This window comes from Amblyraja radiata, chromosome 17 (genome assembly GCF_010909765.2).
Source record: "Amblyraja radiata isolate CabotCenter1 chromosome 17, sAmbRad1.1.pri, whole genome shotgun sequence".
NCBI lineage: Eukaryota > Metazoa > Chordata > Chondrichthyes > Rajiformes > Rajidae > Amblyraja > Amblyraja radiata.
In genome coordinates this window covers 9,183,577-9,198,003 of record NC_045972.1, presented here as the reverse complement: position 1 = coordinate 9,198,003, position 14,427 = coordinate 9,183,577, and the positions used below count along the sequence as shown (strand labels likewise).

The following is a 14,427-nucleotide window of genomic DNA, read 5'->3' as shown; positions in this document are numbered from 1 at the left end:
CCTCCTATAAATGGGAAAGTACTCACCCCAGCCGTAAATTACCTACTGGTTTGGCTGTCTAGTGGTAATTCCTTCCGCTCTTCCTGTCTGGTCCACTGCTCCCTTGCAGTGCGTGGCAAACCTCTTAGCCTCTGTTAGTCTCTGTTAGTCTCTGTTAGTCTCTCGAGTCTCTCGAGCCGCGGCTCCGTCCGTCCTCCCTCGGCGACAGCACCTGTGGCACCGCGGTCGTGACGTCCCTTCCGTTCCGTTCCGAAAGTGTAACATTCGGCCCATCAAGTCTACTCCACCATTTAATCATGGCTGATCAATCGCTCCCTCCTAACCCCATTCTGCAGCCTTCTCCCCATAACCCCTGACACCCGTACTAATCAAATGTATGTATTGGTTTTATGTACTGTGTATATAAATTAAATTAAGATATTTTTCTCCTGTAGGTTTTGATATGATCTACACTGCATCAGTTGGAAATGTTGTTCTTCAGGCATCCACTCTACTACCAGGAGTTATCCCTATTGATCAATCTTCACAGTTGCTTATTGGGCCGGGCCGACATAATGTGACTGTAACCGCAACAAATAGTTCGACGGAGATATCTCAGAATTTGACAATTTACCTTCTTGTTGAGATCAGTGGCTTGCAAACAACGTTAGAGCCACCTGTCCTGAAACCTGGCGATAATGTCACTGTACAGGTGTCTGTATCTGAGGGTGCACCAATAAACCTACAGTTTGATTTTATTAATTCTTATAATATTTCAACATATACAGTGGAGAGCTCAACTGGGATACTTCCAGTTTATACATTTCCAATTAACCAGGAAGGTAACATTTTCCACTGTCATTGCATTTAATTGTATTTTTCCAGATATCTGCTAAGTGTAACTTCAGATTAAATTGAATTGCACTAATTTACAGAGAACTTACCTGAGTTTTAGTTACCTGTCCACCTAATTATATTAATGTAAATGATAATGCCCAGTCAGAATCGCGGTTGCTAACCATTTTGACTCCCCCTCCCCATTTCCATGTTAACCTTTCTGTGCTCAGCTTCCTCCATTGCCAGATGAGAACACACGCAAACTCGTATTCCGTTTGGGTAGCGCTTAACCCAATGGTATGAACATTGAATTCTCCAGTTTCAAGTCACCACCCCACCACCTCTCTCTCCCCCCCCCCCCCTCCCCATCCCAACAGTACACATAGCTCCCAAAATCTCCCATCCCCCAGTCACTCTGCTCCTTTACTCCCCATTCATGCACTCATCTCTAATCACTAAGTCCCACATTTCCTTTTTATCCACTACTCCTGTCCCCAGTGTCCTTCCACCACTCTCCAGCTTTACATTTCACTCCTTGTCTCTCTATATCCGACATCTTTCCCATTCACCTTTAACCTTTGTCACCTAGTCGACCTGTGCCAATCAACCCCCCCCCCCCCCCACCCCCACCACCACCTGTTTGTGGGTGGTGGTGGGGGTGGGGGGGGGGGGGGGTATCTGCAAAAGTTTTTATAGATATGTGAAAAGAAAGAGATTAGTTAAAACAAATGTAGGTCCCTTGCAGTCAGAAACGGGTGAGTTGATCATGGGGAACAAGGATATGGCGGACCAATTGAATAACTACTTTGGTTCCGTCTTCACTAAGGAAGACATAAATAATCTGCCGGAAATAGCAGGGGACCGCGGGTCAAAGGAGTTGGAGGAATTGAGTGAAATCCAGGTTAGCCGGGAAGTGGTGTTGGGTAAATTAAATGGATTAAAGGCCGATAAATCCCCAGGGCCAGATAGGCTGCATCCCAGAGTACTTAAGGAAGTAGCTCCAGAAATAGTGGATGCATTAGTAATAATCTTTCAAAACTCTTTAGATTCTGGAGTAGTTCCTGAGGATTGGCGGGTAGCAAACGTAACCCCACTTTTTAAGAAGGGAGGGAGAGAGAAAACGGGGAATTACAGACCAGTTAGTCTAACATCGGTAGTGGGGAAACTGCTAGAGTCAGTTATTAAAGATGGGATAGCAGCACATTTGGAAAGTGGTGAAATCATTGGACAAAGTCAGCATGGATTTACAAAAGGTAAATCATGTCTGACGAATCTTATAGAATTTTTCGAGGATGTAACTAGTAGCGTGGATAGGGGAGAACCAGTGGATGTGGTGTATCTGGACTTCCAGAAGGCTTTCGACAAGGTCCCACATAAGAGATTAGTTAACAAACTTAAAGCACACGGCATTGGGGGTTCAGTATTGATGTGGATAGAGAACTGGCTGGCAAACAGGAAGCAAAGAGTAGGAGTAAACGGGTCCTTTTCACAATGGCAGGCAGTGACTAGTGGGGTACCGCAAGGCTCAGTGCTGGGACCCCAGCTATTTACAATATATATTAATGATCTGGATGAGGGAATTGAAGGAAATATCTCCAAGTTTGCGGATGACATTAAGCTGGGGGGCAGTGTTAGCTGTGAGGAGGATGCTAGGAGACTGCAAGGTGACTTGGATAGGCTGGGTGAGTGGGCAAATGTTTGGCAGATGCAGTATAATGTGGATAAATGTGAGGTTATCCATTTTGGTGGCAAAAACAGGAAAACAGACTATTATCTAAACGGTGGCCGACTAGGAAAAGGGGAGATGCAGCGAGACCTGGGTGTCATGGTACACCAGTCATTGAAAGTAGGCATGCAGGTGCAGCAGGCAGTGAAGAAAGCGAATGGTATGTTAGCTTTCATAGCAAAAGGATTTGAGTATAGGAGCAGGGAGGTTCTACTGCAGTTGTACAGGGTCTTGGTGAGACCACACCTGGAGTATTGCGTACAGTTTTGGTCTCCAAATCTGAGGAAGGACATTATTGCCATAGAGGGAGTGCAGAGAAGGTTCACCAGACTGATTCCTGGGATGTCAGGACTGTCTTATGAAGAAAGACTGGATAGACTTGGTTTATACTCTCTAGAATTTAGGAGATTGAGAGGGGATCTTATAGAAACTTACAAAATTCTTAAGGGGTTGGACAGGCTAGATGCAGGAAGATTGCTCCCGATGTTGGGGAAGTCCAGGACAAGGGGTCACAGCTTAAGGATAAGGGGGAAATCCTTTAAAACCGAGATGAGAAGAACTTTTTTCACACAGAGAGTGGTGAATCTCTGGAACTCCCTGCCACAGAGGGTAGTCGAGGCCAGTTCATTGGCTATATTTAAGAGGGAGTTAGATGTGGCCCTTGTGGCTAAGGGGATCAGAGGGTATGGAGAGAAGGCAGGTACGGGATACTGAGTTGGATGATCAGCCATGATCATATTGAATGGCGGTGCAGGCTCGAAGGGCCGAATGGCCTACTCCTGCACCTAATTTCTATGTTTCTATGTTTCTATGTATCCACCTATCACTTGCTGGGTTCTGTCCCATCCTCGCCTCCCTTTTCCAACTTTCTCCCAGCTACTTTAATCAGTCTGAAGGAAGGTTCCCCCCAAATTACATCAGTTCATTTCCATCCACAGATGCTGCCTGACCCATTGAGTTCCTCTAACTCTCTGTTTATTCTCATGATTCCAGCAACTGCAGTGCCTTACATCTCCAAAATTATGCCATAACACTTCTAATTAAAGACATGAGAAGCCCACACCCATCCCTTTGCTACCTCTGGAGCTAACAACTATCCCAATAATTGCCAGCTGGACTCCCTTGTTCAAACCTGAGTATATCTATTACTTTGCTGTCTATTATGTCGCTTGCACACATTGCGTCTGATCTATTTTAGTTTCTCTATAAGAAATGTCTTGGTTTCACAATGCTCACTGTGTTTTTAAAGCTAATCATGGCCTTGAACTTTTCCATCTCTGTAATGTCCTTCAGCCCTGAAGTCTCTGAAATGTCCACAGTTGTCCATCTCTGGCTTCTTGAGCATCCTTGATTACAATTGGTCCATTATCAGCAGCCGTGCCATTGCTGTCCATATTCTGTCTGTTTCCGTTCCTGCTTTCTTTATTCAAGATGCCCCTTAAGATATCCGACCAAAGATTTTGGCATCTGTGTGAAAATGTTCCTTTGTGTTTGCTATCAAATTTTGTTGAAGTGAGTTGGGATGTTTTATGATGTTGTTGAAGGTGTGGCATACATATAAGTTAATGCTCTTCCCTTCTCCTAAATTTGATGTTAATTCAACTCTGGCTTTGTATCCAAAGGAAGAAAAAACTGAGCATTAGAAAAACGCAAAATGTATTTTGACTCTATAGATGCTGTTTGACATAATGAGTTCTTCCTGTTCTGTTTTTTGGTTCCAATAGACAATAGGTGCAGGAGTAGGCCATTCAGTCCTTCGAACCAGCACCGCTATTTAATGTGATCATGGCTGATCATCCCCAATCAGTACCCCGTTCCTGACTTCTCCCCATATCCCCTGACTCTGCCATCTTTAAGAGCCCTATTTAGCTCTCTCTTGAAAGTATCCAGAGAACCGGCCTCCACCGCCCTCTGAAGCAGAGAATTCCACACTCACAACTCTCTGTGAGAAAAAGTGTTTCCTCGTCTCCGATTCTCAATGGCTTACCCCTTATTCTTAAACTGTGGCCCCTGGTTCTGTACTCCCTCAACATCGGGAACATGTTTCCTGCCTCTAGTGTGTCCAAACCCTTAATAATCTTATATGTTTCAACAAGATTCCCTCTCATCCTTCTAAACTCCAGAGTGTACAAGCCCAGCCGCTCCATTCTCTCAGCATATGACAGTCCCGCAATCCCGGGAATTAACCTTGTAAACCTACGCTGCACTCCCTCAATAGCAAGAATGTCCTTCCTCAAATTTGGGGACCAAAACTGCACACAATACTCCAGGTGTGGTCTCACTAGGGCCCTATACAACAGCAGGCAGAAGGACCTCTTTGCTCCTATACTCCTCTTTTTATAAAGGCCAACATGCCATTCGCTTTCTTCACTGCCTGCTGTACCTGCATGCTTACTTTAATTGACTGATGAACAAGGACCCCAAGGTCCCATTGTACTTCCCCTTTACCCAACTTGACACCATTTAGATAGTAATCTGCCTTCCTGTTTTTGCTACCAAAGTGGATAACCTCACATTTATACACATTAAACTGCATCTGCCATGCATCTGCCCACTTACCCAACCTATCCAAGTCACCATGCATTCTCATAGCATCCTCCTCACAGTTCACACTGCCACCCAGCTTTGTGTCATCTACAAATTTGCTAATGTTACTTTGAATCCCTTCATCTAAATCATTGATGTATATTGTAAATAGCTGCGGTCCCAGCACCGAGCCTTGCGGTACCCCACTAGTCACTGCCTGCCATTCTGAAAGGGACTCGTTAATCCCTACTCTTTGTTTCCTGTCTGATATCCAATTTTCTATCCATGTCAGCACTCTACCCTCAATACCATGTGCCCTAATTTTGCCCACTGATCTCCTATGTGGGACCTTACCAAATGGTTTCTGAAAGTCCAGGTACACTATATCCATTGGCTCTCCCTTGTCCATTTTCCTAGTTACATCCTCAAAAAATTCCAGAAGATTAGTCAAGCATGATTTCCCCTTCGCAAATCCATGCTGACTGGATTCTAGCATCTGCAATCTCTTCAGTATTTTTTGTATCCAATGTGTCTGCTTTAATCATTCACTGATGCAGCCCACGTTCTGGCTCAAGCAATGGTATAAAATGGAATAGGGCTAAGAAAAAGCGGACCTCCCGACATAGGTCCAACTCTCTCCCTATACCATCTCTTGATATTCACCATCAATGATAAGAGTCAAAGTGATTACGGTGGAAATAAATTAAATGAAATAACAACATTTAATGTTGAAACGTACTGATTTTTTAAAGTTGCCATTTCAGTATTTTCCTTCTGCTGACTACAGGCACATTTCTTGTGACAGTCACTGCTTCGAACTTCATATCTGTTGACCAACATGTCGCTGGACATGTCATTGTCACAAACAATCTCTCCAAAAGGAGCATTGGAAAAGGTAAGGACAGCGACGATTTTCTGAACACTATTGACGTTTAAGATCTAATTTTTCAGATTTGATTGTTAAGCAAGTGGGGACACTGCAGGTGTAGGAAGGAACTGCAGATGCTGGTTTATACTGAAGATAGAGTCATAGAGTGATATAGTGTGGAAACAGGTCCTTCGGCCCAACTTGCCCACTCCGGCCACATGTCCCAGCTACGGTAGTCCCACCTGCCTGCGCTTGGGCCTTGTCCCTCCAAACCTGTCCTATCCATGTACTGTCTGTTTTTTAAACGTTGGGATAGTCCCAGCCACAACTACCTCCTCTGGCAGCTAGTTCCATACACCCACCACCCTTTGTGTGAAAAGGTTACCCCTCAGATTCCTATTAAATCTTTCCCCCTTCAACCTATGTCCCCTGGTTCTCGATTCCCCTACTCTGGGCAAGAGATTCTGTGCATATACCAGAGCAAAACACAAAGTGCTGGAATAACTTAGCAGGTTAGGCAGCATCTGTGGAGGAAATAGATAGGTGGTTCTTCTGAAGAAGGGTCCCAATCCGAAATGCCTCAGTGACCACAGCTATCCATTCATCTATCCATTTCCTCTGCTCAGTAGGTTACTCCAGTACTTTGTATTTTGAGTAAGTAACACAAATCATCAACCTGAAATAATAACTCTGCTTCTTGAAATTACAGATTTTCTTTTGTTTTAGTTTACTTCCACTATGACAAAGTAAATATAATTGCTTCAAATAAAAGCTGAAAATATAATGCATGCAATCCCTCTAATTGCAAATGTGCAGAGATACAGTCTATTAATATTTTAAGTGTGTTTCTTCCTTAGATTAGAAATCCCATATGTTCACCTGTGCTGGCTCTATACTGATTGACATGCAATGCACTTCCTTGGTTTACTCTTGCAGTTAATTCATAGAGCCATATCGACTTTATAATTTTTGAGCAGTAAATATTTGTGTCTTCACAGTAGGGATTTGCTAAGTGATTATCAGGTTTTATCAATGCAATTATTAATATTTGTGGACTATATTCAGAACTACAACTGGTACTGCATTCACATGAACCACATGAAGTCAAGTAAACGACAGAGTCTGAGCATCTTTGCACAAACAGAATCAGAAGTTTAAAGGCAGTGCAGATTGCTCAAAATACAGATCTGAAGGCAGATGTACATTTCAACCGTGCCTTAATATATTACATTATTGAAATACAAAGGTTTTAAAATGGATGTTTAATTAAAGGAATTTACATCTTTTATAGATTCACAAAGTGGTGCCAGAAGAAAAAGATCATTGCCGGAAGTAAGTGATTATTGTTGACCACATATTTAGTTTCACAAACTAATGAGAGTACTGAACATAATTACTAATGTAGACGCAAAATGCTGGAGTATCTCAGCGGGACAGGCAGCATCTCTGGAGAGAAGGAATGGGTGACCTTTCGGGTCGAGACCCTTCTTCGGACCACCCATTCCTTCTCTCCAGTGACGCTACCTGTCCTGCTGAGTTACTCCAGCATTTTGTGTCTATCTTTGGTGTAAACCAGCATCTGCAGTTCCTTCCTACACATAATTATTATTATGCCAGCTTTGGTTTGTCGTTAATTGCATAATGATTGTTGATATTCCATAGCTGATTACACATCTGTACAATCAGGAGTTCATTAGAGTATTTGCAATACTTTAGAGAATGGCTGTGACATGTCCATTGAGTTGGCTGTGTTCCATATTCCATGAGAGTCTTTGAACTAGTGCCACAGAGCAAACTGATAAAAGTTCCACACAGGGTTCCAGGAGAGCGACCCTCTGAGGTTTTTTGGTCTTTTCCCTCAAAGGTTGAGAGCCAGTGCCGAGAATTACTGCCATTGACAGGCAGGAGCTTTAATGGTGGATTGGGACTGACTGTATCTTGTTTACCAGCAATATACCAGGTTGTTCTTTAGACTGGGCTCTCAGAGTAAAAGCTTTCCTTGGTCTTGCATTACTGCTCTTGCCATTCCAATAGCACCCAAGAGGAGTACAATGAAAGGTTATAAACACAAAGTTCATTATTGGTGTCAAGGGCAAACACCATAAACAAGATGTTTACCTATTAAGAGTGAGGTTGTGCCTAAAGAATGTAGAGCAGAGCAAGATAGACCACTCCTCCGAAATCCAATGGGCTGACGTGTAGTACGTAACGGAACGTCATGGCCGCCATTTGTCTATGCCAAATGCGACATCTTTGGTAGCGGGGATGAACTCCACAGATATACAATCTGCTCTTACACCAGGTCGCAGGGAAAAGCAAAGATACTAGAGGCTCCTCTAGTATCTTTGGGGGAAGAGGACGTTTCCTGCACTCCTGAGTTGATCCAGGACTGATTCTCGGTCCTCCCGATACCAGATGAAGGCGGCCGGTGGGAGAGCCTCAAGCGTCTGCCCGCGGTCGGCGCTCCCGAGGCAGCGGGCAATGCGCCTCTAGTATCTTTGGTGTAATCCGTTCCAAAGATTGAACCGCTCTATCATCTTTGGTGTAATCAGTGTTGTAGGGAAAAGTATGTTATATATAATCGATCACTTCACATATTTAGTTGATATTATTGTAAATTGCTGCTCAATAAAATGGCGTCGTGTCATACCCATGTCATACTACGCTTTTTTCGCAGAGTGGCGCATCTTGCTCTGCTCTATAATCTTTGGTTGTTCCTACTGATGTTAAATTTGTGACGGTCTGAAAATTGTCTTCAGCTGATTAACTCTCTATGTAGGGGCAAAACCTCCTTGTGTAGGGGTAAATGGAGGGCTCAAGAGTCTCATGTTGGATATTCTGAATAAAAAAGGCAGCAGGGTGTTAGACTGCAACTTGTAGTTGCATGGATTCTTGCTGGGCCCTTCCAAATGAGGTTGTTTCCTGCTGTGTCAGCAAACTGGGCAAGACAGTAAAGGAACGATCCCATTTAGCTGCTGATGCCACGATCCGTGGACTCTCAGGGCAGGGGTTATTATTGTGGTGGTCTTGTGTTGAAGCTAAGAGGAGCAGTGGCTAAACTTCCTTTCCCCATGACGTTGAGCTCTTCATCCTCCACCTTCATTTTTGGCTTGCTGCTTCGGGGGGGAGTTCACATCCCATGCAGTGATCCCTGTTGCTTGCCTTCAGAATTCCCAAACCTTGCAGACCGTTACCTGCATCCGCTTTCCCTCTAGATCTTTCCAATGTGAATTACCAGCGTTACATAACCTCAACTTTCCACTCTAAACGTCAGCATCATTCATTCAGGACCAATACCAGATTTGTCATTTCACATAATATTTCCTTTGATGAAAGTAAAGGCCTTGATTCTGAAATGTTAAATGTTTCACTTTCTCCACCCTGGCATTTTCTGTTCTTACATGATACCCATCAAAGGCAGTGTTTTGAGTTTGTGTGGCTGACTCTTCTCCATTAAGGTTCTCCACAAGTAACCTGTAATAATTTAACCTCAGTAACTTTAGAGAATGCTACTATATCTATATATATTTTTTTGTTGCCTTTGTCTATTTTCCTATTGCAGCCTCTCAGCTTCCATTATAAGACTTTTCATAAGGCAATACCACACAAGATGGGTCTTTAAAAAAAAAAAAGGAAAAATGTGATGTTTCTACTCTCGGGGAGTAAACATAAATCAACATGAAATAGTGACTATATCTTCAATATAGAATCCAGGACTTCACTCGAGAGGGGTTAGAATGTGGATCTTACTACTTTGGGGAGAAGGAATGGGTGACGTTTTGGGTCGAGACCCTTCAATCTGAAGAAGGGTCTCGACCCGAAACATCACCCATTCCTTTTCTCCAGAGATGCTGCCTGTCCCGCTGAGTTACTACAGTTTTTTGTGTCTATCTTCGGTTTAAGCCAGCACCTGCAGTTCCTTCCTACACATTACTACTTTGGGGAATAGTTGAGATGACTAAGTAGGTTCATAAGAGAGAAAGGAATAGAAGGAGAGGCTCAAAATGTTGGAGTATCTCAACGGGACAAGCAACATTTCTGGAGAGAAGGTATGGGTGACGTTTCGGGTTGAGACCCTTCTTCAGACTGAGAGTCGGGGGAGAGAGAGAGAGAGGGAGAGAGAGAGAGAGATGAAAGATATGTAGAAGGGGTGGGGGAGACACAGAGAAAGAGGGAATGCAAGGATTACTTGAAGTTAGAGAAATTAATATTCATACTGCTGGGTTGTAAGCTGCCCAAAGATATATTTCCATGTCAGGCACGATCATTTCTGTAATGTTGTAGCGGCGCCCACTGGCGCACGCAGGTATCGTACCCGGCGTTCGGAAGCCATGGTCACGTGACTTGGGGGGGGGCTGCTGTTTTTGCGCGGTTTTGCTTTCGCGCCACAGTTGTGTAGCTGACTACCGTTGTGGTCAGACGTGTTTGTGAGGACCTGTAGATTAGATTAGATTAGATTCAACTTTATTGTCATTGCACAAATACGAGTATAGGTACAACGAAATGCAGTTTAGCATCTAATCAGAGTGCAAAGAGGTAAAATACTGGTTAAAACAATATGTACAATGTGGGTAAATTATTCTAGTACATAGGCAAATAAATATATACAGATAAAAGGGTATAAATGATAGCTAGCGTCGGGCCTGTGGGTTCATCAGGATAATGGTATTTTGGAAGAAGCTGTTCCTCAGCCTGCTGGTGCGAGACCTGAGGCTCCTGGAGGAGGGCAAATAGTCCATGGTTGGGGTGTGAGGGGTCCTTAATGATTTTCCCAGCCCGTCTCGGACACCGTGTGCGGTGGAGGGCAGCCATGGCAGGGAGCGGGGCACCGATGATATGATGAGCGGTTTTCACCACACGTTGCAGTGCCTTCCTGTCAGCTGTGGTGCAGCTGCTGTACCACACCGTGACGCAGGTGGTCAGGATGCTTTCAATGGAAACCAAAGAGTTATTTCTGGAATAAATAAGTTCACAAAAACTTGGTTGCCGTTCTTACATCTGCCAAAATGTAGTTTTTCTCAAATTTTATAGTCATAGAGAGATGATCGCTGAAATGGGTCCTTCAACCCACTGAGTCCAAATCTTTGATCTGGAGCAAACCCATGCAGTCACATGGAAAATGTGTACATTTCATGCAGACATCACCGAAGCTGAGGATTGCAGAGCTGCGAGGCAGCAGATCCACTAGCTGCAACACTTTGCCATCCTTATTATGTGACATGCATTAACATACAGCATTATCTGCAATGGTATTTTTGTATGAAATGAGGTTGCAGTAAGAAATGCTACCTGAACAAATGCAGGTGTCTGTGTATATTTGTGCATTTGGATGTCTGGAATCCTGTCTCACCTCTCATCATGGAGAGGTCTCACTGGGATATATGTTCTGGTAAATGCTTCACACCCTCACTACTGTAGGCTTCTTAAGATCTTTTACTTCCTTCCACACTTACTCCAAGATGCTTTGGGTCACAGGAGATCATGTGCTTCAAAAAGGAAGTATTTATGATGCTCCATTAGGGGTGGCTGCCAGGTGAGTGATGCGGCCAGCAGGATAATTGGAATGCCTCCTGGGCAAGTGAAGTAATGTTAGTCGGGTTAGGCAGTATCTATGACATCCATCGCCAACTCAATTCACTCTTAGGCTGAAGAACCAGAATGTCACCCATTCCGTCACTCCAGAGATGCTGCCTGGTCCCGCTGAGTTACTCCAGCATTTTGTGTCTATCTTCGGTGTAAATCAGCATCTGCCGTCCCCCCCCCCCCCCCCCCCACACACACACACACACACAATTCACATACCTCTTGGATCCTGCAAGACCTGCTAGGCAAGGTGTGCCTGTTTATTTGTGATTGACTCTCCTGGAATGTTCAACAGGCCAGCTCTTGTTGATGACTCCATCCCTCCCTCCCTCCCTTTTGTTTTACTCTTATGTTCAGCAGCTCTAGTCGTGACTCGTGACTATTTGGCTCCTCTTTCAGGCCATTATGTGAAGTTTGTGAATCTTTGTGCCAATTGTTCTTTCTTTTTGTTACTTTTAACTTCCAAAGTTGGTTTCAAAGTGTTAGTAAAGGCAATCCTCACGTCACAACTGGTTAAGTGACAGAAATGTGCCCTTGCGGAATTCACAAATCACAACCCCCCGAAAAAAACGGAGACATGGAACAACATTTGTTGTCACGTACTTTATGTAAGAAAAAGTAATGAAGCAAACACAAAACGTTATTTTTCAACGTGTGCATCTTGATGCATGCACGGATGACGTGGCTTTGTATTATGGAAAGTCATGATACAAACCATTTTCTAGAAACGCATATCCCCGCCCCCCCCCCCCCCCCATAACATGGGATCACCTGTAATGGGAAAATCGGAGAAACTCCATGCAAAATGTCTGTAAAAAAGAGGAATAACAGAGGAATTGTGCATGGGATGGATGGGTGGAGGTGGCCGGTGGAATCAGAATCGATATACTTTTGTGAGTATTTGCTTTGCTGTAACTGCAGTAGGGTGCAAAATGCTTCATTTTAGCAGATATCGGTGGAGGCTTCTCTCCACAATACTCTCGGTATTGACAGTAAAACAGATAGCATTAATAAACCTGAAATAACTATCTGCCTGTTAATTTGTCCCATTTTTTTTTTCTCAAATCCGGTAAGTTCAGAAATATATAAAATAATTTATAGACTAGCTATTCAACACACTGCATTGCTTCAAACTGCAATTTGCTCTTATAAAATATTATTTTTCTTTAAGCTTGCACTAATGTTAAACTATGATTGCAAGACCATTAACGTTATTTATTTTACAGAATTTACGAATTTGCACTGCAAGATGCCCAATACCAGATTCAGATCCAACAGAGAGATTATTGAAAGATCTTCCAAACACTGAGGATTTTTTTACCGAAGTTCCCACCGATGAACTCACACAGGTACAGGTGGTAGAATTAGACCAATTGTTGCTGTTATCAAGGCAGCAAGAACTTCCACAATGGCAAAAAGAATGCGTGGAAAAAACAATGAGAAATATCTAGACCTTGGAGGCTGAGAGAAACATCATTAACATTATTCTATAGCAACAGCATTAATGTATTTCTTTGGACTGCATTTATGACATTTCTGTGTATGGTGAGCATGGAGTAATAGAGAAATGGTGTCGGAGAGAGTGAGAAGCAATGGAATCCCCTACATACTCAAACATCCTGTACGTTAGTGTAAGAAGGGAGTGATCTTTGCTAATAGAGGGTGGGCAGAAATGCTGGAGAATTCCATGGAGCAAAGGAATAGGTGACATTTCATGTTGAGATCCTTCTTCAGACCCTTCTTTGCTAATATATCTGCAATATACAATTATATCAGAAACCAAATTTCGTTTGAACCTCAATGAGGTTCAAATGACAACAAATAAATGGTATCATTGTATATCCACAATGTGCAGTTTACAAATGATCAAGTTTATAGATTTAATTTTATTTGTCCTCATATTACAATCCAACACCACAATGTTTGATGTTCTCTTCACTGTCATTTCAAGGGATTTAAACAGGTAGCCACATTCCCATTTATACTAAGCCTGCAGTCTGTCAGGTCTCGCGTTTGATCTAGTTTCTGTTTCTTATTGGTTTTTAGTATTAGAGTTTGCATTCTTGTTTTATTTTGGTGTCTCACATCTCCTCTTGTTTCAGGTCCCATTTCCTGTCAGGTCGTTTACCCTCATGTGATTGTTGGCCACGCCCTGATGTGTTTCACCTGTGTCTCGTTATCCCCTGCTAGTCTGTTGGCCACGCCCTGATGTGTTTCACCTGTGTCTCGTTATCCCCTGCTAGTCTGTATTTAAGCCTTTTGTGTTTTAGTTCCCATTGCCAGTTCGTGGTGTATGCTACTTGGTATCACCTCGTTCCAGCTCTCGAAATCTTGTGACCTTGTGATCTCGACCTTTGCCTGTATTTTCTACCACTGGTTCTTGCCTGCTCCTATATGGTACTGTTGCCTCTGTTTTGCCTACCTGTGTACTGACTTGGACCGATTAAACGCCGAAGACTGATCTGCCCTGTGTCTGAGCCTGCATTTGTGTCCTCCTCCTCGTTCAGTTCTGACACAGTCTTGTAACTGATAAAGTACATTTGGACAGATAAACATTCCTTAGACTAAGAAAAACCTCTTAATGCTGTTGTCACAGAAAATGTTATGATCCTGATATAATCCATCCACGTACGCCTGATAATGAAATCTAATTTTAATGTCCTCCAATTCAAAACCGCTTACTGGCATTGCCCAATACGCCCTGATGAAATATAAAGCCAGCTTTTATTTGTAATCATGTGAATATCAATTTCACTATTCCAAACAAAATAAATGTCAGTCAAAGAAAAATCACAATTCTTCCAAAAGATTACCATGTGCAAGCTAATTAATCTTGAAAGTAATATAACTCATTAGTTAAAATATTGGAAAATCCATTCAATATATTTGGGAATATCTGGAAAAAAAA

General features: G+C 43.0%; 1 protein-coding gene across 1 annotated transcript in view; it reads left to right on the top strand.

The window, feature by feature from the left end:
- Positions 1-14,427, top strand: part of LOC116982972 (polycystic kidney disease protein 1-like 2) — an 84,928-nt gene that overhangs the window by 8,035 nt on the left and 62,466 nt on the right. The window contains exons 2-5 of the mRNA XM_033036505.1: positions 435-821; positions 5,856-5,963; positions 7,228-7,268; positions 12,746-12,868. Of these exons, the coding sequence (XP_032892396.1) occupies positions 435-821; positions 5,856-5,963; positions 7,228-7,268; positions 12,746-12,868 (659 nt within the window). The remainder of the gene's footprint in view (positions 1-434; positions 822-5,855; positions 5,964-7,227; positions 7,269-12,745; positions 12,869-14,427) is intronic.